The following is a 27,164-nucleotide window of genomic DNA, read 5'->3' on the forward strand; positions in this document are numbered from 1 at the left end:
CCCTTCCATGCTAAGGTGTGGGGCCAGGGGCTGCCCTGAGGAGCCGTAACCACAATGTACCAGCTGAGTTTCAGGGACTTGGTGGCCTACACTTTCCTGCAGGGGACCACAGCCCATTTGCACCTTTCCTTACCCATTTTTGCCAGCATGAAGTAGATGCAACTATTTCACGTGTCACCCTCCCAGTAACTGCTTTGCTGCCGTTTCCCCTTCCCTCTTTGTACATCTCCTGCCTGTGCCTGGTTGAGGTAAAAGCTGTTGCCCAGTGTAGGACTCTGGCTCAGGTTTCTCATGGCAGTTTACACAGCTGCTTTTGACAGGGATGGTTTGCACTTGCACATGTGCTTGGGTCTCACCAGAAAGCTTCTGCTCCCTCATCACATCATGGGGCAAGGGGAGTCACTGGGGACAACGGAGTGGGGACAGCTGCTCTCTGGAGGATGAAACAGCCCATCCTTTGGCAGAATGGCCCTGTGTCAGGGATCATTGCCTTATAGTACATGGGCTTGCTGGTTCTTTAAAGAAGTGAGAAGCCCTGCCACAAGGTAAGTCTCCTGGAGGCACATGTCTGCCCGTAACTGCTGTGGCAAAACCAGAGGGGATCACAAGGAGAGACAAACCTGTGTGCAAACATCATGATGTGTCTTGTGTAAGGCGTAAAGCTACCGTTCTGTCCCAAGGCCATGGAAACCAGCCCCCGGTCATCTTCTGCCAAAGTCAAATAGCAACTTTGGAGGCAACATGCATTTTTTACCTTAAAATGACTTGTTGTCTCACAATGTGGTATTTGATTTTGGTTAAAAAAAAATGACTGGGTGGTTTCTGCAAGCACAAACCAAAGCATGCAGCTTCAAATGGATACCAGGACCAACTCTGCCTGTGTAATTACATTGCCTATATTTAATCTCTCAGAAGTGTTTGGCAGATGCTTTAAATTTCAGATATGCAATCAATATCTTCTGCTCTGAGGCTCAACTACCGTGTTCTTCCCCTCCCTTGCTTGAAATACACAAAGTCAAGTCAATATACTTGGAGGGTACAGGAGTGATCACCGCTCAGTGAGTGTGTATGTCTATCTATACATGCCCACGGAGATCTCATAGAGATGTGTGTGCGTGCGTGCGTGTGACTGCGTGCACGTTACATGCCTTTATTTATTTTGGAAAGGGTTTGCTCTGGTTTCGTCGTGCCTTTCTTCAACCGATCTGAAAATCCCCCCCTGGATTCAGAAGAATAAATATGCATGGCTTGTAATTCTGTTGCAGCTCTCGCTCCCAGCTGATAGGGTGACGTGGAGTTTGGAGGCTCGCAGATTGGCTTTTTGATTTGGCTTCTTGCTGCAGTTGTGCAAACCTCGCTGGCTCCCAGAAATCAGGCTCAGCGCTTTGCCGTGCACCGTAATGCTGGGAAGCCTGGACCGAGCCCCGATGGTGTGAGAGCGGGAGCGGGGGAAGCCCAGCAGATTCAGTGGCAATCTGGGGTACAATCCATTTTCTCTTCCCCCCTCCCTCGACCCCCATTCACCTCCGTCCTCCGCGCCCTCCTCCCCCTTCGCCAGACCTCCCTTCCCTCCCCAAACTCCGCCGCACGGAGCTGAAGATCCAGGCTGGTGGATTTATCAACATTTTACCTCCACCCCCACCCCCTTTTCCAGATGCACCTCCCCGCTCACCCTGACAGCTGCAAAAGAGAGCACAGGTTTTGTAGCCAGCAAGGCAACTTGGACTGACATGCAAAGGCGAGCCCCCCCCGTACCCGCACACACCGTCGGTGAATCTCCGGGAGATGCGATGAGCTCTCTTTAGGAACCGGAAGGATTTGTATTGGGGAGCGAGCGGAGCCCCCCCGCCCGACCCTCCGAAACAAAGTCCGGACAGCAGCCAGAAGGGGTAAGTAAGAGGGTGCTACCCCCTGCTCCGTGGGAGACGCAAGCTGGCGGTTAAGTTTCCTGCTATCCAGCGGGGCTTCACGCCTTGCATGCGAATGGCCGTGGAGCCGGGGCTGCGGGGGGCGGAGGGCTCTTCGCAGCCTCGGCTGCCGGGCTCGGGGGGAAGGGGATTTGACGTTGCCCAGGCGCTGGGAGCTCGCTTCATTCGTGCCGTTCTCCCGGAGCCGCGGCGGCTGCGTGTCTGTGTGTGTCTGTGTGTGTGTGGGTGCGTGTGTGTGCTGCGGGGGGAGGGCTTTGCATACGGCGCGGAGCGGGCGCTGCGGGGTGGATGCGCGCCGGGGAGGGGCGCCGGGCCGGGCCGGGCCGGGCCGGGCGCTGCGGGGCCGGGGCCGGGGCCTGGCGGAGGGAGGGAGCGGGCGGTGGGAGCCGCCGGGCTCCGGCGGGGCGTGCGCGGCAGCGAGCAGCCCCAGCCCGCGGCACCGTGCGCGGTGGCCCCGGCATCCCTCCCGCCGCCGGGCGGGGGTGCCCCGGCTCGGCGCGGCCCGCAGGGATGCCGGGGAGCCCGGGGGGGCGGCTCTGCCCGGGGCTGCCGGGCGGGGGGAGCGCCTCTCATGCAGTGCTATAAATTTTTTTTTTTTTTTTTAATTTCCTTTCCCCCCGGGGGGAGGCCGGGCCGGGCCGGGCCAGCCGCGGGCACCGGGGCCGCCGTCCCGGGCAGCTGTCGCGCTCCGTCCGCCGGGGCCGGCTTGTTTACCCCGGGTGTCAAATATAGCTGCTGCGCCAGGCTCTGCCCTAAATAGGGCACGGGGCCGCTTGCGGGGCCCCCGCAGCCCCCGACTGGCAGGGGGAGAGAAATGGTACACACGCACACACACACACAGGCATACCAGCTGACCTAAATGTTGGGTAATTTCATACATTTCCCTCCCAGCCTTGCTTCAGGGCTTTATTTTTGTCACCTGTGTCTAAAGTATCGATCGCCCTGGGTGGGAGATGAAACCGTTGCAAGTGGTTTTGGGTTTTTTTTTTTACTGTTCCTCTAAAACGTGAGACTATGGCCACTGCCCCCTCCTCCCCCCCAAGTGGAGCTGTAGTGTAATGGTTGGGTTCCTGGCTCTTGGTTTGTTCCTAGGCTTGTTCTGGGGATTTCACCCTAAAAATCTGTTTCAGATTTAAGGTGAGACACTGGAGGAACCATGGGGGTGAGAAGGGGTGCCTTCTGCACATCCCCCCCTCCTTGTGCCTATATGTATATTCCTTTAATTCCTCGCATCTCTTTGTAGAGCAAAAGAGTGATTTTGTTGAGCTGTTTTTTATTTCTGGAGAGGACAGGGCTGGAAGACTTAGGTAACAGTCAGCGGCATCTTCCCATTCAAGAGCACTCATCCCGTGCTCTCTGGGAGCCTGGCGGGAGGCCCGGGAGAGCAGAGCTGGCTTTGGGGGACTGCTGAGACACAGAGGCCTTGAAGGTGCTCTGTAGGTTTGGTGCAGCAGGGAGAGGCATCACTCTCCCGCGGCACAAGCATTTCTAGGGAGTCCCTGATCCTGCTCCATCCACTGCTGTTGCAGGCGTTTGTTTACCCTGATCATGGTTTAGCTAAGAAAGTAAGTCATGTTTGGTGCTTACGTTCAGGCTTCTGTGGTCAACTGGAACAAGACTTGTTTCCTGAGCAGAAGTAGTGATGTTAGAAAAGAGCACGTCCAGCTACTGCCGAGGGCCAGCTGGGGAGGAGCGAGAGCAGCCCAGGAGTCCTCAGTTCTGCTGCAAGCATGCAATGTGATGGCAGCCAAATTGCTTACCCCCCTATTGTAAATAAAAGGGTGTAATATCAGCCAGAGTGGGGAAGAAGAGGACTGAATGTGAATAGATAGAGAGCCCTAGGTAGAAGGTGCAGTATAGCAGTCTATTTTTTTTTCCCCAAGCCAAACGTAAGTCCTATTCTAATAAGTAGGTGGTTCCAGCATTTCCCAAATGCCCAAGGTTTGACAGATTGTGGTAATCCCGCTGCTGAGGCCCTGTGTGAGGGCACTGGAAATGCAGGTAGGCTCCCAGTCTCTGGCAAGCCTCCAGCGTGCTGCTGGGTACATCATTTCATCTCCCTGGGTCTCATTTGTATCATTAATGGTATTTTTCTACCTGCATGGGGATTTGGTGAGGACATGGTTGCGATAACTAGTGGGTGACAGGGTGCAAGAGGGAAGGTGGATGGGTAGCCATCCTAACGCGACTCTGTGTAGCACTTGTCCCTTCCAGAGAAATTGCCCCCTTCCTCTGCAAAGCTGCCACCTGAGAGGATGGCACCTGGGATTGCAGATGCCATTGTCAGGCGAGATAGTCCTTTCCATCGCACTGGGCAGCGCAGGAAGCATGCTCTGCGCTGTCTTGAACACCAGCGTGCAGAACAGGAGAGTGCACGTGGAGCCGGATACTGAGCGTGGCCTGGGTCGCGCACCATGCTGTGCTCCATAGACTCTTGCTGGGCTGATGTGAGAGCAGGAGCTGCCCCATCCAGCCGGGGACCACTTTGTCGTTGGGACTCACAGGCAGTCATTCTGCACGGTGCACGCGGGGCACTGCTCCTCAGCTTGGCTCGCTTGTAGGAAGGAAAGAGGCAGCCAGGGACAAACCCAGCCTCCCTGCTTCCTCTGCTTTCTTCTGGAGCTGGTGGGGCTGAAGTCAGAGGAGGCTGGTCTGAGCGTGGCAGATCCTATGGTATTGCTGGTAGGACAGGAAAGGGTTCTTCTAAGGTCCTGGGCTGACCTGCTGCCATGTCATGCCTGATCCCGCATGTATCCCTTGGTTTCAGAGGGTCCTTCCTGCGACAGGCATCCTCCATCCCCAAGGCAGGGAAGTGCCGTAATGGAGTGTGTCAGCACTTTTATTAGAAACCAAGTTAAGATGTATTCCCTCCACCAATATTTTCAAGTGAAGCACTCGCTGTACAGATAAATGGTCTGTCTGTCAGGTTTTTTGTTTGCTTGTTTTAAACAAACAGCATCAGTCTCCTCCCCTAAGCTTCCCCAATGACCAAGTGGCGTTGACAAATAGTTCCTTGTTCTTTGTTGCTGTCATGTTTCAGATGCCTTTCATGTGCTTCAACAGTTAAAAAGATGGCTTTGATTGCTGGCCAATTTTCTTTTCTTTTTTTATTTTTTTTAAATCAGGCAGTAATATCTAATTCTGTATTTTAAAAAAAGTGAAGGAAATTAAATTACACAGACAAAAAAATCTAAATATGGAAAAAAAAAGTCTGAGGCCAGGAAATTGATAGTTGTGATGCTCCGTCTACCATCACTCACTGTGTTTAGGTATTGTGGCATAGATTAATACTATTGTTGATTTAATGTTTAGATAACGGTAACTCCTAAAGGCATCAGCCTGGTTGGGGGCCCGTGTTTCGAACTGCCATACAGATGTCTAATAAATGATAGTCTCTGTCCTGAAGAGTTTTATGCATTGAGATCACAAGCTGTTCTTGGGGCACTTTTAAAGCACCTTCCGTACTGGTCCTACATTTGCTCATTTCAGTGATGTGAGGCTGTGGGGTTTGAGGCTGAAGACAAGCTTGCTGTCCCTGCTCACCTCCAGCATGGAATCTGAGAACTGCCTCAAGTCTCCTGCAGCTTGAGTGGGCTGCTGGGCTGCCTGGGGACTAACATGGTACAGACAGTAGCTGGCTTCCCTCCTTCCCCTCTGCTCTCTCTGCCTTAATGCTTTAACCTGCAAGCTCTGGTTGAGGGCCATCATGGATGTGCGTGCACAAAGTTCAGCACGATGGCCTCCCAATCCCCCCTCTAGGCATTTCTGTCACAGGGTTTTGCAGGAATAGCAAGGCATCTGGCGGCAGGGACGGGTCATGCCATTCTGAATGTACCACCACCACCCCATCTTGCCAGTGTCGCAATGAGAAGACCCAGGTGACGTTGTTCTTGTGGTACAGCATTGTAAAGTAATTAGTTCACCCCATAAGACACATTTGTAAACAGGTGATGGTCATGCCCCCGTGCTCCTTCAACTCTCAATTTTCTGGTTATTCTGTCTTTAAATCCGCTTGCTGGAGCCTTTGATCACACAGCTGAGCTGTCATTGATGTCTCTGACAGTTGACATCATGGGAGAGAGGGGAGCTTAGGGCTCTTAACATTTCTTTTATGATAGCTTGTTTTCGAACTAAACACTCCAATGAGGATTTTCCATCATAATAAAAAAGGGAGCTTTTCCAGAGCACTCAGTTTTAGGGAGAAGCTTCTGTTTCCATTCAGCATTTCCATTCACTAGCAGATTATTTCAAGGCTGCAAAACTGGACTTGCTCTGTTTGCTGCCTTCCCCTACTCTGCTGTCTTTTTACCTAAGCCTCCTAACTCAGGACAGCAGCAGAGACAGCCAGGTCAAGAGCAATCAGAAGTACTAAATATCCTATGCTGCTGGGCATGTTTTGCAACCAGGGAGGTGTCAAAGAGTTTTAGAAACTATAGACACATGAGACTGCTTTGCCACTGCTTTCATCGTCACCCTCTCCCAGGCTGGTACTTGGAGGCTGTCTCAAAGCAAACAGCAGCAAAGCAGAATACGGTTTTAATCAAAAGAAATGTAGCGATGCAGGGATGTACCTGTGAGAGGGCACTTAGATCTGACTGCTGAGGTTGTGTTGAAGGTGACATGTCCAGGAGTGAACAGGGGCCTCCAGTGCCGACACTGCAAGGTGCCCTGGCAGCGTGCTCGTATGCTGTGTGATGGTGAAAGCTGGTTTCCATCCCCGGGCCAGAGCGGGGGCAAAAGCAGGGAGAGCTGGAGCATGTCTGCACCTTGCTCTGCCGTCAGGCTGCGGCTCACTCTGGATGTGTCCCAGCTCCCCTCAACGCGAGCAGCGGTAGGAGAGAGTCTGTCACCAGGGTCCAGACAGGCTGTGAAACCCACCGCTGCCCCAGTGCCACGGCTCCCCGCACGCAAACTGGGGAAGGCAGCGCTGCCTCCGCCATGCACTGCTGGCCCACCCCGGCTGGAGACGGATGGGGACTCGGAGTAATGCTCTGTGTGAAGAGGGCCATCCTTTTGCCCTCCATACTGTTTGCTGTCAGGAAAATTTGTTTTGGGGCATTAAGGCCTGGATGTCTTGCTTTACCATCTTGAGGTGGACCTTCCTTGGTGGGAAGTAATACCTTGATGTTGAGCTTAAAGTTCACCTTAACAAGCACCTTTATCCTCTTCCGTGGTTTTGGTTGGGATTACTCAGTGACCCATGAACATGCATGTTGGTTGGGAAAAACGGAGGTGGAGATGTGTCTCTGCCTTTGCGTAGCAGGACAAGGCTGTTAAATAGTCCAGGAGGTGTTGCAGGATTCGCTGCTGCAAGAGGCACACCTGCCCCTGCCCATATAGCTAATGCTCCTGCCGTGCTTGTCATTTGTACCTTGGTTTCTACAGCCTTCCCACCCTGGCTGCTTGTTCCTGCTCCTGTCCCACCCCCTGCAGGGTACTGGTGCAGTGGCATGTGTGGCCCAGTGGTGGGTTCATCTTGCTTTTCAGCCACATCGGTTCCTGGTCCTTATTCATGGCATAGCCACGCAAACAGTTACACCAACAAAAAAGGGAGAGCTAGTGCAGAGTGGGAACAAACGACCAGAGGTGGAAAATGTTCAGGTTGGCTTAAGAAGCCCTGCTTCCACCTGTAAAGCTGCTGCCTGAATTGCCTGCAGCAGTTAAGGCTTGGAGTTGGTTCAGCCTTGAAGTCTGCTCTTGATGAGATGGATAGTCCTGAATGCAAATTAGTTACAAAGAACCTAAGAGTGATGGGGTCTGCAAAGCACTTCTTAAGCTATTAAGAGGCACAAGAATCAGCAGGAAAAAAAAGACAAAATAATTTTTAATATAAAATCTTCCCAAGAACATGCACAGGGGTTGATCCTGATTAAAAAAAAAAAAAAATCAGATTCTAGGCCAAGCTATTTCTCAGATGCAACATGCCAAATGGACTCAGGTTCCTCAAGAAGAGAATAAAATGAGAACTTCCCCTCTGCTCTCAATTCCTTCAAGTCCCTTGAAAGCTTCACACTAGCACTCAGCACTTCATCAACAACAATCTCTCCATGTTGAAGCCTCCAGACTGCATTCCCTGGCAGTGCAAGTGGGAGCGGTGCCAACTGTTTTATTAGGTTTGCACCCATGAAACCCACTAGCAGTGAAGGACCTGACTCCTTGTCCTCATGAGGCCGCAGCGGGCTAAGTTTGTGCTGCTGCCCTGCGCTTGCTGAGGGTGCTGTGCTTAGCCAGTACGTGAGTCCTGGGGGAGCTGCCTGCCTCGAGGCTAATTGGGGGCCCCCATGGGAGGACCTGGGGACCAGAGTGAGGTAGAGGTCTCAGTGGTGTTGTCTTCAAGGTGCAAGGCAAGGTGGGTCTCTCTGTGTGTGCTTTTCCTTGGTGAAGGATCCCGATGAGGGATAATGACATGCTGCTGCTTTTGTTTTGGCAGCCCCCAGACAAGAATGAGCCTTTCAAAGCTGGAGTTGTAGGAGGCAAGCAGAGGGGATGCTGCTGGAGTTAGAGGTGACAGGGTATTCTGCTGTTTGAGCATCTTGGAGATGGGTGCACTAGATGTTGCCCTCACGTAAATTACCTCTCTTTAAGCTCTCACGCTTTAAGCATCATTTTCTCCTTCCATTTTAACCTTCCAGAATAGTTTCAGGTTCATTTCTTCTAGCAAAAGTTTCCTTTTCTCTAACTTAAATAATCCATCTCCCCAAAGCTGACCTGACAGATGTTTCCCCTGCAGTGACCCTGTGCACACAGCACACTTCATGAAACCCTGGCTTCTGTGGGGAAATGCAGCACCAGCAGTGACCCTGCTGGTGTCCCAGCTCAGAATAAAGCCTGTCCCTCCTGGCAGTGTTGGGGTTTGCTTTTAAGGAGGTAGGCAGTTTTACCCATTGGCTGCACTATGCTCTTGTGCCAGGCAGAAGGCACAGCTTAACCTTCAGAGCACGGCAGAGCTGCCTCCCCTTTGGGGAATCGCACCGGCGGACTGAAGGGGAGAAGATGCTCAGCTGCGCTTGGTGCACCTACGTCACTCCCAAAAATCTGCTGGCTTGCCTGTTGCCTGCCTGGATCCATTTCCTTGCTGCTTCACACATCCCAGTGAGTCACAACCACTCCTCCTTTCCCCAACTCTGGCCTTTTCCCTCCTCTGCTTTGCCTTCTTAAATATATAGATTTCTTCATGATTCCCCAGTAACTGTCCCAACTCGCCACTTCCTGCAACAACTCCATGACTTCTAGCTTCCCAGTCTTCTAACAGCATGCCTCACGTGTTCAACGCCCCATTTATCCTCTCTGTGTGGCTTTCTGCCTGTCTCTTGGGTCCATATGGGCTTGGCTGCTGGGACAAAGGAAGAGGTTGGCCCAGCCAGGAAGCAGATGCTCAGCTGAGAGGGGCCTTTCCAGCTTTCACCATACATGCACATTAGCGAGTTTCACAAAAACTGGTAAGCAAGTGGTTGAAATATGCCCTGGAGCAAGAGGAGGGATGCATCCTGGCTGGTGAACCTATGGATATTTTGAGTATTTCCATGCACATCTAGTTTTCTTTTGAGTCTTCCAGTACTTATCTTAATTTGTTTCTTATGGCATTGAGTTCCACAGATTGTACAAATTGACAGCATAGAATTTAAAAAGTTTCCCGTGCTCACTAGATGAAATACCTTGAGTCTCGGAGCTTTCTGTTGGTGTTAGCCTCAAACTTCTTTTGGCCTGGTTGACCAGCTCTGTCCCTCTGACCAAAGCTGATTTCCCGGAGAAGCTTGAGGGAGGGGACATGGGAGTTGTGCTTGGTCATGCAGGATTCCAGAAACCTCATCTACTTACCATTGCAAAGAGAGCACCAAGAGGTGGCATGGTCATAATTTGCAAGTATCTGTATGGGAGCCAACAGCTATCAGGCACGGCAGGCTGGCTGCAATCACCTCGGACAAAGCGTGGTGGTCTCTCAGGTGCCATGTTCTTATGCACTTCACGAAACATGCACCAGTGTTGCTGGTGGCTTGCTGTCCGGCTGGCCAGCTCAGGGGGCTCAGAAGGGGCTGCAGTACGTGCTGCCTCGTGCTTGGCTGGTAGTTGGGTATGGGAAGGACCACAGGGGTTGCTGCGGGAGGAGGGGGTCAGGGGAAGGGACATGGAAGTGTTTGTGTGCGTGTCTGCAGGGAGAGCAGAGGGCAGGGAGAATGGGCAGGGGAAGGATTACTGCAGAGTGGAAGGGGTGTTGGGATACAGGGCTCAAATTCATTGAAAACCCATTTTTATTCATTTGTCTGCTCATTGAGCTCCCACAGCAAAACAGATTCATTTCAAGGCTTTGCTTGTCTTTAAAAGTGACCGTCCTTTTGTCAAAGACCTTTTGTGCTTGTTCTTTTACCTGTTTGTGTCACTGACCTGAACTAAATAGTAATGATGGCTCTGCCGGGGGTAGCACTCTCCCCGTCCCCCTGCTCCTCACCCACTGATGTTTGGGGACTGTTGCTCCTGTTCTGGGAAAAGCAGGTTTTTCCGTCACTTGTGACCAGTTTCCCAGATGACAGGAGTTACTGTCACCAGCACTGCCAGGGAGGGCTGGGTTCAGGGCATCACCACAGAAGTACAGCTGGGCAGGAGAGGCTTTTTGGGCGGAGGGAGCAGGGGACGGGGGCAGAGTGTGGAGTAAGGCTGTGAAAACAGGCTGTTCATTCCTGCCTTAGCTGTTGCTCAAGTCAGTCCTCCACTGAAACTCCCAGTAAGACAGGGACCCTGCAATTTTCTTGCCTTAGCCTTGTCTTAGGAGAGATTTGGACTTCAAAGCAAGTAGAGCACATCTCAGTTTTAATCTTCTCTTTGCAGAAAAGGATGGAAAGATTATTTCTGCAGTGCCTGAAGGGGACTTGAGCTCCTCTGTAAAACTGATGGAGATGTGGGACTACTAGCGTCAATAACAGAGGCTGTGCCCCTCAGTGGCAGGATAGAGGCTGTCCTCTCTCTTTGCCTCGGTGGCTTAAGTAGACCGTACGGTGGGTGGCCGATGGGATGAGCATGTTATCCAAGCACCTGCATTAAGCCAGTGACTCCTGTCATTGTACCTCCAGGATGAGGCACTTCAGGATGCTGATCCAAGGTGACACAGGGCACATGGTGGAGAAGAGAGACTCCAGGCCTTGTTTGCTGGGGTCTGGCGTTGTGGGGGGAAGGAGGATTTTCTCCTTCCCTTGTCTCGTTTCAGTGCATTTGGCTGATGTGGTCATCTCCCATGACTCAGCTGCTCCTGTTGGCAGGACTAGTTGTAGCAAATCCAGGGCCAGCATGGAGCACTGGGAGGAGGGAGGAACCAGGGCGGGATGGACAGGAATGCAGTTGGTATGGAGGAAGCAGGAAGATGCCCCCCAACTGATGTGTGTGACATGAGTTGCAAAGAGGAAATAGATGAAGCTTTCCTTTTGAAGGTTTATGTTATATGAAATGTTGCCAAAGCTCCTCGGGCAGCTCTTCCAGTAGAATAAGCTGGCTCTGCTGACTTGGGCTCATTGGACCTATGCTGATTTACGCCAGAGAAAATCTGGTCCTAAGGTCCCTCTCTCTCTTTTTTCTTGCCAGCCTTCAGCTGATGGTATGCAAGTTGACTGGGCTGGAAAGACAGGCCTCACTTTTAAGATGACTTTGTGTAAAAGGAGACTTTTGGAGCGGAGGGTCAAGGGAGGGAAGCTGGTGTAAGTAGTGCTCTGAATACAATGAAAATGCTGTTTCTTCCACTTTGGAGATAAACAACAGCGTGGTTATTATGTACTTTGCTAGGAAATTCTTCTGATACACGATGCCCTGCATCCAGTTTTCAAATGTTCCTCACCAGTATCTAAGTTAAGACTTGCTGACTGCTGGGAATTAGAGGAGTATCATTGCAGGCATGTTAGAAATGGCAAGGGAGGAGTCTCATCCTTTTCGGAGAAGGTGCTTTGTTGTATGCACCACTCCCAAGTTGGCATACCCATATAGGTAATCCTGATTTTTTTGAATTTTCTTGAAGGATCAAGTCACATATTTACCTGGCTTAGCCCTATGCCTTTTGGGTGTGCGACCTGCCCAGTGCTCTTGGCAGGACCCAAGAAATAAACCTCATGTCTTTCTTTGGAGAAGACAGCAGTGGCCTCTTGTAGTCACCTGTTTGGTTTTCTGCAGGAATTTTAAATCATGTTTAGGTGTCCAGTGGAAAATCTGTTATTTCAGTGGGGTCAAGGTGTCCAAGTGGGTTAAAGAGCTGCTCCATTAAGCTTCTAACGACCCTGTGAAATCTGGTCCTTTGCGACTCACTCAATGAAATATCTGAGACACATTGAGACCATGGATGGGGCAGAGGAGGAAGTTAGTGCCGTTGTAACAGTGAGAGAGAAAATCTGGGTATTGAGGGTGACTAGCTCCAGACGATATTTCGGATTGCCTATCCTTGACAGGACAGAGTGGGGCAGCCAGCCAGGAGGGCAGACCTGCAGTTGAAACACAGACTGAAAGGAAAAAGGCGAATAATCCTGTCTGGTAGTGCCATAGTGAAGAACAAATCTCTGCCTGTCTGTGCTATAGAGATCAGAGTGGCATATGACTTTATACAGCCCACAAGGAAAGCCGGCAGAGAGTGGGGGGAGAAGAAATGAAGGTGGGGCAGCAGATAGCCTGGAGACTGCTGCCGCTTACTGTAATTGCTGTAGCAGCTCAGCTTCCGCTGTTTGTTGTCCGTGTCATCTCTGCAATTACCATATGGTAAATATGACTTGAGTCTCTAGCAAATAACAGAGCTAATATTAAGAGAGAATCTGTAAACAGCTAGTGCATAAATGAACAAAGAGCAATAAACAGCCTGGACTTATGAAGAATGAATTAATCATGGTAGATGCGAGGGTTTATTTTTTTTTAAGCAGCTGCAGAATTAACAGGTGAAAAAACACTGAAGGATTAAGATATCTAAATTGTCAATAAGAGATACGTGTCATGTGTCAGCAAAGGGTGGGGGTGCTGTGTGAAATCTTGTTTGATAACTGTATTCAAATGGGTGAATTTACAGGTTTTGGCACCTTCCAAGTGGAGTGGGAGGTATTTTGAGGACAACCCATAGCTCAGTGCATTTTTCATGTCCCCTGCTGTGCTCAGATCTGCAGAAGCAGTGAGCGCGTTACAGTGTATTTCCCTCCTCTCAGCTGGAGACCCTGACTTTTTGGTTGAAACTCTGGAAATCTCTGCTTTCCTTCTACACATGCCAGTCAGCACGGCGCTCCTTACGCAAGCCCCACCACGCTGGGGACACAGCCAACAGGCAGAGTGACCTTCGAAAGTGAGCAACACAGCAAGCTTGTGTATAGCAATCTGGATTTAATCTTCGCAACAGTCCAGCACCTCATGAAAACCTGCTGTACGGCAGAGCTGAGGGGCGAGACTTCACTGCCTAGGCTCGGCTTGCCTGCTCCAACAAGAGCAGATCTGCTGCTGGTTTTGATGGGAACAGGCACTGAGGTATGATACGATGCTCGCAGATACCCAGCTGCTTCTGACCGCCTCGAAGATGGAGAACCACGAGGAGATCAAGATAAATGATTAAAGGGCAGCCTGGGCTCATTTATAAAGATTAAAATAAATTTGTGTGCTTTGGCCAAAGAATAACTGTGGAGGAGAACAGCTATTTACAAGTATCTGAGGCATGTAAATCTCAGGCAGGGAGGAGAATGGCTGAGAGTGCTCCAAGGACAGGATAATGAGAACTAGCAGCATAAATTTTCTTAATTTCATCCTAAATATAAGGAAGACGGCTAAAACCTCTGAGATAAATTACATCATGGGAGAGTCTCTATGGGAAGTTGTGGAAATGCCATCACTTGGGTAATTTAAAACTGGGCTGGACAAAGCGTTAGGAAATAATGTTCCCAAGGGGAACAATGCAGCAGTGGCCCCTGAGGCATGGACCGGGCACCTCTTCTGGCTCTGGGCTGACTAATTCTGTGAATCCTGTGCTAATTGGGCTAAGCAAGAGCCTTTCCTGTCTACGCAATTTCTGTGCCCATTGCACAGAGGAGCGTAGAAGTCTTCAGTCTAACATGACAAATGACAAGCCACTTGTTCTCCGCTGCAGCGGTGAAGATGATTTCTGAAGCGTAGCCTTCTCCTCCTCTTATCCCCTCTGTTTTCTGCCCAGTTTCCCACTGCCCCATTTGTGCTGCTTCTGCCTCCATTCACTTTTTAAATATTTTCTTTCTCACCAAGCCAGCAATGAGCCCTTCTGAATAGACTTGTGGAGGGCTCATAATTTCTGTTGCGCGTGATGTGTCATTTTTGGTAAAAACATATTTTTTGCTATATTCGGACCAAAAAAAAAAAAAAATCAGAAATTGTCTTTTTCTTTTTCCTTGGAGGAGAAGTTAAGAAAGAAACAGGCCCATTTCTGGAGGACCAGAGCAGTGTGTGCCCCAGCTGCTGGGGTTAGCTCCCAGCGTGGCTGGCTGGTGGCTGCCCCAGGAGCCTGTGAGCTGGCAGGGGAAGGGCTCCCTGCCTGGCTACTTTTTGCATCAAATCCCACACATCACATGGTTTGTTTTGTTTGCCTCGAATGAGTGTTTTCTGTCAGAAAACTTGTATTTTTCTTAACTAATTCTGGATCTAAAGAGGGTGAGATATGTCACCGCCACCTTTTCCCCTCTTATTTACCACTTAGCCGGCCTCTGTGTACAAATAACTAATGGCTCTGCAGCACAAATGCACTGTTGACAACAAATCCTAGGGTCTTTAATTGAAGCTGTTGCAGATCTGTCACCAGAGTGCTAAAGAAATGTCACAAGTTGCCGCTGTCGTCTTTCCTCTAGGATGCTGTGAGTCACTAGGTGATAAGTTGCACTCTGATGGTGGCACCTGAACCAGCAGTATAATATGTCCGTGAAGCAGGTGCAGTAAATAACACACCCTGTGTGCTGCCACAGGCAGTACATAAAATGTCTTTTACTGGCAAGAAGTTTTCCTCACACTGCTGGAATAATTTTTTTTTCCCTCCTCCCCCCCCCCCCCCCCCATGGTCTTTGCTGTTCTTTATAAACCAGCAAGAAAGAGAGTGATGAAAAACAGTGCCTTGAAGGCTGCAGCAGAGGAGTCACCGCCTGTCGCAACCCCACGCGTTGTTGGGTGGCTGCTCCGGGTTGTCTCCATCAGCTGCAGTCTGTGGAGCAGGCGGGGGGGCCATTGAGTGGGTGACCCGGTAACTCCACTTCTTTGTTTTCCTCAGCCTCCTAGACCTCAAAGGAAGGACTTTCGGCCTCTTCACTGGGCCTTTCACATCATAGGCACACAATCAAGGGTCTGAAGAAGGTGCTTGAAAGTACCTGCCCTCTCAATCTGGGGCCGTTCAGACTGCGAAGAATGGTGTTTTCAGACGTGCATCGGTATTCAAGCACCCAAAGGCTTTAATCGTGTTTAGAAATACATCTAAACGCAATAAAAAGACTGATGTTTGAAGATCTGCCTCTAAGTGTGCAATGGAGGCTTCCCAGCAACTTCCAAAAGGTCAGGACAGTGACTTTTTGCCAAATGGGTATGCGGTTGCCACCGAAGTGCTACAGTGAGCTCCCAGTGCAGTTTGTACTGAGTGCACTAACACTGGACGTGGTTGTCACGGGCAGGCTTGGACTCCATACCTGCACTTTTTTACTTTTTTACTGAGAGCACTGGCACAGGTTGCCCAGAGAGGTTGTAGAGACTCCATCCTTCGTCCTTGAATATCCTCTGGATATTCAAAAGCCAACTGGATGTGGTCCTGGGCAACTGGCTCTAGGTGGCCTTGCTTGAGCAGGGAGGTTGGACCAGATGACCTCCGGAGGTCTCTTATATCTCCCGTGTGAACTGGCCACTCTAAAGTACTACAAAACACCGTTCAGAAAAACAACAGTGAGATTGTGTAATATTAATGAAAAGAAAAAAAGCCGTCTATATCAGAGCAGATAATACTGCTTTTTAAGCAGGAGGATGGACACTACTAATCTATATGTCAGCCTAAATACCAGGTTTTGTTTTCTGAATGTAGAAAAGGCTACAGTTCTGGGGGAAAAAAATGAAAAGGGTAACCTCGCTGTCCCTTAGCCTGAGAAATCTCAGACATACGGACATGTATGGGGAGTGGAGGAGCAAGCGCGCTGTGGCTCCCAGGGAGGCTGTGCTAGCCTGCACCATAAATAAGGACGGCTCTCAGGAGCGTGGCTGTGGCCACCCGCTGAAGGGTTTCCTTCAGTGTCTGCCTCCTCCTCCTTTACGTATCTGTGCACAGAATGAAAACCGCAGCTCCTATATCCATACATATCCATCTATCCTGTACAGTTATTTTTCATCTGGGGTGAGAGTGAGGATGTAAAATGCCTGGCCAGTCAAGTGCAGCTGGTGCGGTATTGGAAGGGGACGATTAAGTATGGGCATCTTTATGGGTTAGCTATTTATGGCACTGATTCTCCAGGAGCATCACGGATACTAAAATACAGAAAAAACATCATGGACCAGTTCCCCGGGGCAAGTTGAATGTTGGGAGGCTGCTCCTAGCCGTACACAGACCTGTGCTCTGTTTGGGTCAGCCCCTGGGATCACCGAATGTAACTGCATCCCATCGCGGCAGCATTTCTATAAGGCATTAGTAGACTTGAGTCGTTATGTCAATTAACACCCATTTACTATGCTAGAATGGTAGGAACTACTCAAATTAGTAGAGACACCAGCTTGTAAATATTAAAAGACTTGCTACAAGAGCTGGATTTTTAATGGTAGCTTTTTGCATGATCTTGAGAGAATAAAAGGCTGCTTTTGACACATACCGAGGGGGTTATTCTGTAGGCAGCTAATTCTGGGTTTTGGCATGTTTACTGTGAAGTGCAAAGCAACAAGCACCTACGGCTCCCTGCCATAAGTTTTCCATAGAGCCGAACTGCGGGGATCTGTCATGGCCTAAGCATGAGTTACAGTGCTTTTTTCCTCATAAAACCTAGCCGGTGCATTCGTAGGGAGCTAAACTACCTATTGCTGTGCAATAACCTGTGTAAAGTCAGCTTGGGGTCCGTGGCTGTGCTCGTATCAGATAGGCACGTGCCATCAGTGTGATGGTTTAAGGCCAGGTCTGTGCTTGGAAATTTGCATTTGTCTGACAAAATGGATCTAATTACACTGCTCTGGCTTTTGGCTTGCAGGTAAATCTTAACTTACACTGTGGGTACTCTTGTAGCGATAAGCAAAGGGCTCAATAGCGTTTGAATGGAGACGATCGATTGAAAAATATGCTTTGTTTCATATTAAATATTTTGTTATGCTTTTATTCTGGGAGAGGGAGGAGTGTGAATTAGGTATAATACCTCTTCTGTTAAAACTCAGTTATTTGTGTTCTTTGGTAGAAAGGCTATAATTTAAATTTTTGCTGATGCTTATAAAAAAAATCGTGTGCTCAATCAAAAAGCTTTAATGTGTTTTGGAGCTGAGGAATGTGAGGCCCTGTTATTAAGCTGAACCTTATTTCTGTCTCCTCCAGCTTCTTCAGAGCAGGGCTATAAGATGACACTAATAGCAGCGCTGTATCCGCTCTGTTCTGGGACAGATACTTGTCGAGTAGACAAAACCCTCGATCTTGAGATGTCTCTGGCCCTCGTGCAGCACCCGCACCTGAACGGGGCTCACCCCACGCTCAGATCTAATCAGCAGCCTTTCCTGGCCAGTCTCGAGTCAGGGGAGAGAGGATATATGGCCACAGATGTACTCAGTGGGTCTGGTTTATTTGGGGGGTGGGAGAGAGAGGGGAAGGAGAGGGAGGTGTCAGACAACCTAATCTTACTTGCAGGTCAAATCCAAAGGTTCTAGTTTTTATGATGGTTTAAGGGGAATTTTGCCTAAATTAGAAATGAATAGGGACTTAGAGGTTTGCCTTTGGTTTTGTATTTACTGAGCAGTCATCTTGGGAACTTGGTATGTGGAGGTTACGTGTTAGCAGCCATCACTGTGTTATCCTGCCTCTTGATTTGATTTCTTGTTGTGAATGGTTCCTTTTGAACGTATCCTTGCCATTAGAGTCATGTGAGCAGCTGTATACAAAAAGCTAAATTATAAGGGATCAGTATAGCCTTCCCAGCTTCCTACCTCGCTATAGGTCCACAGCAGAGAAACCATCGGTCTTCTGAAACTCAGCTATTATAAAAGATGTAAGCAGCTTGATAGTTGTCTAAAAGTCATTTTCTCTTGCAGGCTTAATTGTGACAAGCATGGTCCATGCTACTTTCTGGACTGTCTCCAGCAATATTTCAAGAACTGATCTTTTTATTTATGGGTGCTATTTATGGATCACATGGCCATTGTCAACTCTGGTAGAAGAAGGAGTTCCCCCTGCTAAAATAACTGTTATGCATCTTCCCAGAGCTTCGCTAGTGAACACTAGCTCATTCTGTTGCATGGATGCTTTCAGCTTTTTGTCTCTCTTTTGCATTGATTGTATGCTTTGAACTTATCCTACCGGATAGGGAACGCTTCACTCACTACCACTGCCCTTATTTGCATGTATTCAATGTGATGGTAATAGCGGGGCAGAGACCTGTGGGAGAAAATGATGTCTGATAGCAAAGAGCTAGTGGAAATCATGATCCTAATGGTATAAAGCTGAAGATCACCCAATACTTTTCACTGTTGCTGCAGCCTCCTGTTGTTTGCATCCCGCAGGGCCAGGGCAGTGGTGTTGCTGGAATGAGACCTCTCTGCGCCAGATGTGGACATGTTTTGTTGCACTGGTGTTGGAGGAGTGACACCGTGACGCCTCCTGGGTGACTAGCAGTGACTCAGGACTGTGCTGCAAGCCTGCCTGGAGGCTCGATCCTCAGAGCAGGACTCGTGCTGAAGGGTGGCTCTTGTCACAGTTAGCCCTGCTGAGATCAGTGCTGCTACACAGAGCAGCATCGGAGCAGATACGGGACGTGTCTACTTCACCCTGCGCAGGCCAGAGCTATGTAGATCCCCTCCAGTAATTTCTGGACTGAGTTTAGTAGATGTATCTGAGAGCAAACTTGCACCTTGTATAAGCAACTGTGGTGACCTAGAGCTACAGAGTGAGTTTTAACTCTTCTATCCTCTGTCATCTGAATGTTAAAACTGTTACCTCAATGTTTTATTAACAACAGTTTCGAGACTTAATAGTTTTATTCTATATTGTAAAGTACTTTTGCACCAGTTCCCGGGGGGGGATGACAGTAAGAGTGCTTCACTGTGTTTTTCAGATCGGTTAGGTTAATGCTTTTCATGTTAATGAACATGTATTAAGATCTTATTAGACAGTGTGTGGGGAGGAAAAGTTCCTGTTGATCCCACTGGGGATTTTTCTCTGTGTCAAAGAATTGCAGGATCAGGTCATTATTGTATCATTTTAGAAAATGATTGTGACCTCCACTTAACATTAAAATGTTTGTCAAAGCAAGTGAAAACCAGTGAAAAAAAGTATTCCCGAATTCTGAGATTTTAGTCTACAACCCATAGCCTGAGTTTGGAGGTCTGAACACATAAACAGAGGCTACTCTGGTAGAGGTTGTTTTTGAAATAATATATGATTAGTTTGAGGAATAATAATAAACTTACCCTCTGCTTAAAATCAAATTAAAAATTTAAGAAGGACTGGCAAGGTCCTGGAGTGTGTTGGGGAATGGCTAGCAATAGAAACCGTCATGGCATTACGAAGGTAGACAGTGTTAATTACAGAAGGTAGTTGTCCCACAGAGAGGGACGTTGGGGGTAGCAGTGATTTATTTCAGAGGGCAGTTTAGTCATTGTACTATTCCTAGACAAGGCTCTGAATTTAAGTGATACTTAGACTCTTAAGTCATTTTTGAAACCAAATTTAGGTTCTTGAGTCACATAGATGTTTTTGAAATTACTCCTGTCTTTCTGTCAGCCGTTTCTACATGGCTGATCTCGGAAGACACAGCACCTACTGGCTGTTGTACAGTTAAGTACGAGCTGGGAGCTGGAAGTGTCAAAAGGTTGGTGGATACCTGCCAGCAATTGCAGTACAGAAAAGGATGATCTGATGTGCCCAGGGTGGTTTTGGAGCAGCTGTGCTTGTGCAGTTGGTCTCTGTGTGCACCTCGAGTCAGAGGCACCTGGAACGTGTCATCTTCACTGTGCATCCCACATCTACCTTGCAGCCCAGAGAGGCTTGCTGCTCATAGTCCCTCTGCACATGTTCACTGGCCCTTTCTCAGGGATTTCCCAACATCCTGCAGCCAGAGATCTGGTAAAATACCATGCAGAGTGGGAGGGAAGACACAATGGGAGTGTCAAACTGAACCCAAGTGGTATGTGCTGGGTAGCTCAGTCTTCCCTGTGACCCTGAGCTAAGCAGGTAGCGAGGCGTTTTAACGAGACCTCAAAGGCTGGGGCTGGGGCTGGCTAACAGCTCTCACTGGGGCTGAGGTCCCTCTGATCCCCGGGGGCTCGGTCAGGCACCGGGGCTGGGGTAGACAGGCAGATAAGTAGGCTAATGCGGGAGAATCTGTCTCTTCTGAATTAGTCCAGGTAGCATGAAGCAGCATATTGTTTTTTCATATCAAGGGTGTCAGATATGGATTTGTGATCCTGATACTGCATAATCAATTCTCTCCTCTCAGCTGTGCTCTGTCAGGAGCGGTTTTGTTCATTTGCAGTCTTTGTTCATGCTTTCCTTCCTGTTTCGCTTGTCTTTATAGATTTTTATCTGAAAGTTTAAAATATTTTTGTTGATATCAGGAAGATTGCACCTGCTTTTGGAAAGAGGCGAGCGACACAACATGATGATAAAATAGCCATTCAAGATGCATTTGCTAATGCTGATAACATTAAAATGTTGCCTGGAATATTTACAGTGCAAGGGAGAGGGGAGGGACCTCCTCAGGTGCTCAGGGGCCAGTTCATCTCTTCAAACGGCCACCGTCTGAACGTTAGGCATCTGCTCGAAATTGGCTGACTGGGCACCCTCTATAGACCGTGGAGAGAGAGGGGAAGGGACAAAATCCCTTCTGGAGATGTGTGTCTTAAATACATCTTTTGGGTCAGAACAGAGTGGGACAGGAAGGGACTGTCTCTTTCCTCTGACTACAAAGGGAGCCTAAGTGACTTCATTTAACTTACTGCCCAAGATTTAGATAGTTACAGTAGAGGAAATGAATCCCAGCCCTACTGATTTGGCAGTACAAACCTCAATGAAATTTAGTGGGAGTTAAGGCTCCTGAACCTTCCAAGTGCTGTAGATAATGCCACTATTAAGTTTGATGTTTCCTGTGAGATACTCGGCTGTGTCTGGACTCACAAACGTGATTTGTCAGCTAAGCCTGAGACCAAATTCTTCCAGTGGCCTGTTATAAAAGAGGGAGAATAGTGTGATCCATGACAACTGAAGGGTTCATGTCCTGGTTTCAGCTGGGATAGAGTTAATTTTCTTCCTAGTAGCTGGTACAGTGCTGTGTTTTGGATTTAGCATGAGAATAATGTGATAACACACTGATGTTTTGGTTGTTGCTCAGCAATGTTTATACTAAGTCAAGGACTTTTCAGCTTCCCATACTTGGCCAGCAAGGAGGTGCACAAGAAGCTGGGAGGGGGCACAGCCAGGACAGCTGACCCAAACTGGCCAAAGGGCTATTCCATACGGCGTCATGCTCAGTATGGCGTCATGCTCAGTATATAAATATGGCGTCATGCTCAGTATATAAACCGGGGGAGCTGGCCGGGGGGCAGCGACTGCTGCTCGGGGACCGGCTGGGCATCGGTTGGCGGATGGTGAGCGGTTGCATTGCTTGGGTTTTTTTCCTGGGTTTTGTTTCTCTCTCTCTCTCATTGTTTTCATTACAAATTATTATTATTATTAGATTTTATTTCAATTATTAAACTGTTCTTATCTCAACCCACGAGTTTTCTTAGTTTTGCTGTTCAGATTCTCTGCCCCATCCCACCAGGGTCAGAGGGTGAGCAAGCGGCTGTGTGGTGCGTAGTTGCTGGCTGGGGTTAAACCACGACAGTTCAGAATCCAATTTTAAGTGGTGCAAGCCCTACAGCAATGTAGTCCATAAGCAACAGAAGCCATTATTGGGCAGTAATGTGCCAAATCTATGTGATACATTGACCAGCTCCTTTGTTTTTGCATGGTATTTTAGGTTAGAGATTACTTTAATTTCAGAGGGTATTTGAAAATATATCTATTTCTTAGGGATGCAGAGGGAATGTTGGTGGGTACATGCATTTTGCTCTGTCTTCTAGGTTCACGAGCACAGCTTTTTCTAACTGTGGTGGTTTTGTAGGTTTCTGTGACCATTTAAAAGCAGGATTATTGATGTAAAATGTGATTGTCCAGATCACAATGGAAAGGCTAGTGAAAATGGCCTTTGGCACTTTGCCGAGCACGAGTCCTCTGCCCTATTTCTGGGCTGACATCTTTACCCCCTAATGTGGAGGGCCCTGTGCCTTAGAAGCTTAGGGGAGCCCTAGGACCCTTCTGGAGACTCTGCAGCCTATTAGGAGGGGCTGCCTGTGGGGATGGTTTGGCCACCAAGGTACTTCCGTAATTCGTAACTGAATTATGTCCAACAAATGGACTTAATTTGGAGATTGCTCACTGGCCTTTAATGGTGCTTCTTGTGTTGCTAGCGATTCCTTGACTTGTCTTATCCCCTGGGTGGTGAGACAGGGAAGCCTTTAGATTTGGTTTCTTGTGCTGACTTGAATGCTATGGGCTGGGGAGCACCATGGCATCATTAGGTGAGTGGCAGCTGAGCACTCAGTACTCCTGTTGCACATGTTGTAGGTCAAGAGTGGGCTATTATATATATACACTTTTCCTCCGAGTTACTTTTCTAGCAATTGATCTTCATCTGCTGGGCATGTAAATGCTGCAGTTTGTTAGAGTCCCTGCTAAATACCTTCTTCAAAGTGACAGAGAGACAACCCCTGCATCTCTACCAGTACTCTTCAGTGGTGAGATACTGAAGTGCGTTTGGGTAAATTTTGCATCTTCCTTTTCTCTCATGCTTCCCTCCCCCCTCTCTGTTTTGTTTGTTTCAGGTTCTCGGCCTTTTTGGATCTACACAGTGGAAGTTGCATCTTGTGTATGGCGTGGTTAAGCTTGCAGCCTGTCACCTCGGCCTTCCTCCATTTTGGGCTGGTTACTTTTGTGCTGTTTTTGCATGGTTTGCAGGTGGATGCTGGCCTGACGGGAGACTCAACCAGTTCAGTACAAAACAGCTCGTGTTCAGGATCTTTTGACTGCAAGGAAGGTGTTATCCTGCCAATATGGTACCCAGAAAACCCATCCCTTGGGGACAAAATTGCCCGTGTTATCGTATACTTTGTAGCACTGATCTACATGTTCCTGGGAGTCTCCATCATTGCAGATCGTTTCATGGCATCTATAGAGGTCATTACATCGCAAGAGAAAGAAATCACAATTAAGAAACCCAATGGAGAGACCACAACGACCACCATTCGGATTTGGAATGAAACTGTTTCCAACTTGACCCTCATGGCTCTGGGCTCCTCTGCTCCTGAGATCCTTCTGTCTCTGATAGAAGTGTGTGGGCATGGATTCATAGCTGGAGACCTGGGGCCGTCTACAATTGTTGGCAGCGCTGCTTTCAATATGTTTATCATCATTGCCATCTGTGTCTATGTGATCCCTGATGGGGAAACCAGAAAGATAAAACACCTGAGGGTTTTCTTTGTCACAGCTGCATGGAGCATCTTTGCTTACATCTGGTTGTACATGATCCTTGCTGTCTTCTCTCCAGGTGTGGTTCAGGTCTGGGAAGGTCTGCTCACACTTTTCTTCTTTCCACTTTGCGTCCTTCTGGCTTGGATAGCAGATAGACGTCTGCTTTTCTATAAGTATATGCACAAAAAGTACCGTACTGACAAGCACAGGGGCATTATCATAGAATCAGAAGGTGATCACCCTAAGGGAATTGAGATGGATGGCAAGATGATGAACTCCCACTTTCTGGATGGAAACTTAGTGACTGTGGAGGGGAAGGAGGTAGATGAATCTCGCAAAGAGATGATCCGGATCCTTAAGGACCTGAAGCAAAAGCACCCAGAAAAGGACTTGGACCAGCTGGTAGAGATGGCTAACTACTATGCCTTGTCTCATCAGCAAAAGAGCAGAGCCTTTTATCGCATTCAAGCTACCAGAATGATGACGGGAGCTGGCAATATTCTGAAGAAGCATGCAGCTGAGCAAGCCAAGAAGAGCACCAGCTTGCATGAGGTGCGACCAGATGAACCTGAGGAATTCATCTCCAAAATTTATTTTGACCCGTGCTCCTACCAGTGTCTTGAGAACTGTGGTGCCGTTCTCCTGACAGTGGTGCGGAAAGGAGGGGACATGTCCAAGACCATCTATGTGGACTATAAAACAGAGGATGGCTCTGCCAATGCTGGTGCTGACTATGAGTTCACAGAGGGGACTATTGTCTTGAAATCAGGGGAAACCCAGAAGGAGTTCTCAGTGGGAATTATTGATGATGACATCTTTGAGGAAGATGAGCATTTCTTTGTGCGGCTCAGTAACCTCCGTGTGGTGGAGAGTGAGGAACCTCCAGAGCTCAGTAACTCGCCATACCCAAAGGCCATATTGGCTTCTCCTTGTGTGGCCACAGTGACTATACTGGACGATGACCATGCTGGCATCTTCACATTTGAGTGTGATGTTATACATGTCAGTGAGAGCATTGGTGTGATGGAAGTCAAAGTCCTAAGGACATCAGGTGCTCGGGGTACAGTCATAGTGCCATTTAGGACAGTAGAAGGGACAGCGAAAGGAGGTGGAGAAGACTTTGAAGACACTTACGGGGAGCTGGAGTTCAAGAATGATGAAACTGTGTAAGTAGCCCATTCATTTCTGTTCCTGGGTCTAGTTTTGGTGTTTAACCCCACATTTTGCGTCCATTACAGGTGAATGCTGACAAGGGACAGGCTCCTTTCTTCAGCTTTCCTTCAGTTTCCCTACTTACCTCTTTCAGGCAAGAACCGACAGCAGGATTTAAGAGCTCAAAGCTCTTGTCCCTTCCCTCTTGGGAATGACAAAGTGACGCTTAGAAATACTGGGTGGGGGGGAGATAGGAGGAAAATATATCATTCTCTGAGGTCCTGTACTAAAGCTAAGGGTTAATGGAGAGTTAAGGTAGAGAGAGAGGAAAAAGGGCAAGCTTTTACCTGGCTGGGCAAATACGGGAAAGCCTCTTTTTGCACACAAAACATAGAGCGCACAGGAGTTTATTGCAAGCTGTAGACGAAAAGTTTACAACAGTTATTTCCAGGCAAGCAAGACCTGCTCAGTACACATGAGGCTTCATTTTCACAGGAGCAGCACATCATACCTGTGTCCCTAGGCTGCCTGTGCAACTTGCAGGTCCCTGTGGCAGCTAATTCACAGCACAGGCACAGCTGCAAGCTGTTCTGCTGGACTTGTGAAATCCTTCCAGCCTTTATGTCCCTATGGTCTACCCATATTCCCCACATCACCTTCTCTATGATCTCCCTATGTCTGTTCTTTTACTACCTGTGGTTTTTCCCCTTGTAAAATACCATGGCAATTGGCAATAACGGTCTAAAGCACTGCAGCTCACAGCCTGTCCATGTGGCTCCATGACCCAGTGTTTTCATACAGAATAAAGAAGGGAAGCAGAATAGTCTGCACCAGTCCTGTTAATTCAGCTCTTTTATTGCGTACAAAGTAGCTGATAGGAAGCTAGGAAGTAATAAAGACCAGACAGGCGATAATGTCTAATTGCTTTAAGTACCTGCTGTTAACATTAGTGGGGAATGAGAAAAATCCCTTAGCTGAGTAGGGAGAGGGAGGGGGGTGTGAACCTGGTGCTAAAACTCCCTAGTGTTAAGTGCCTAGGTTCCTCTTGTTAACACCTAATCACTTGAGCCATCAAAGGAAGAATTGTGCAGGCTTGCAACTGGCATCAGAGAAAGGAAAACTTTGTACCAAGCCTCCCAATACAGTACCCAAAAGGATGTTAAGATATTAAATGCTATGGAGTAGGGATGCCCTAATTCAATAGCACCTTCTGCCTTAGCCCACTAAACCATTTAATCCAGCTAATATCCACAGTCCTGATGCTTGATTATAAGTACGTGTTGTTCCTATTAAAGGAAGAGAAGCTCCTGGTTGGCTGGGTCCAGCCACTATCAGAGATGGAAGAGGATCGGCTGTCCTCGTATGGCTTTTTCAGGGAGATGGGCCATGCAGGTTAGTCTCCTTAATTGAGCCACAAGCTGATTTCTCTAGAAAAAGTGAAGAAGAATGTCAGCTGTGTGGTTACAGTCTCCTGTGAGTAGACTACCTAAAATATAACGGGTACTACCTTGCTTCAGCCAGGTCTTGAAGAAAAGAGACTTTTCTTGCTTGAAAAAGACCCATCAGTGAAAGGCCAGCAGGTTTGGAGTACCAGAGAATAAGCCCATGAGCCATCTTACTCCCAACTGTACTCCCTTTCTTTCGTCTTCTGGCTGATGGAACACTTCTTTTTGTCTTTGAAAAGTGTGACAGAAGGTCAGAGCATACCCACATAGTTGCTTCACTTGGGTTAAAACAAATCACGTTCAGCAGGACCATGTGCATCCTTGTGGGACAGACTCTAATGAGAATGAAGGCAGTCCAAAAAACAAGTATGTGTAGGTTGCTTAATGCTGTGATTTGTGACCCAGAGAAGATGCCCTAGAGCACAGATGAGACATTTGTGGTGTACTTAAAACTGTGCCCACATCTAATGAATTAATGTGACTTTCACTTCCGCATCAGAAGACTGCTGGGAACAAAGCCTGCTAGCCACAGTGGCCATGGAGACCATGTGGCTAGCAGAGATTAATTTCTTTTGAAGCTAGAATTAGTGTAGCTGGCTCAGCGTAGCACTTAAACTAATAAGCCTAACAAGGAGGGAGATCATGTCAGCTAGCAGGCTGCCTTTATTCACTCCTGGCTTTCATTTTAAATCTCCAGGTCTCCTGGGAATGGAGTTTTGGGCTGGAAACATGTGAAGGTAGTTTTCCGTAATCAGCCCTTGGCCTTTAAATTCAGTGAACACAGGTCAGTTGCTGTACTTTGCCAGCTCTTCTCTGAAGTGCAGGTGGAAGCAGCTGTAGAAATCTGGAAGCAGTAATGCGTGGATTTAATCTCTTCTCCCTTTTTTGCTTTCTAACTCTGAATGTAGAAAAATAATTTTGAGCAAATATTTAGACTGCAAGCAAATTTGAGGTGATTCA

General features: G+C 48.3%; 1 protein-coding gene across 1 annotated transcript in view; it reads left to right on the forward strand.

Annotated features, from left to right (window-relative positions):
- Positions 1 to 23,007: 23,007 nt before the first annotated feature.
- Positions 23,008 to 27,164, forward strand: part of SLC8A3 (solute carrier family 8 member A3) — a 92,768-nt gene continuing 88,611 nt past the window's right edge. The window contains exon 1 of the mRNA XM_072864671.1: positions 23,008 to 24,773. Coding sequence (XP_072720772.1) covers positions 23,008 to 24,773 — 1,766 coding nt within the window. The remainder of the gene's footprint in view (positions 24,774 to 27,164) is intronic.

Source organism: Ciconia boyciana, chromosome 6 (genome assembly GCF_034638445.1).
Source record: "Ciconia boyciana chromosome 6, ASM3463844v1, whole genome shotgun sequence".
In the NCBI taxonomy this organism is placed as follows: Eukaryota; Metazoa; Chordata; class Aves; order Ciconiiformes; family Ciconiidae; genus Ciconia; species Ciconia boyciana.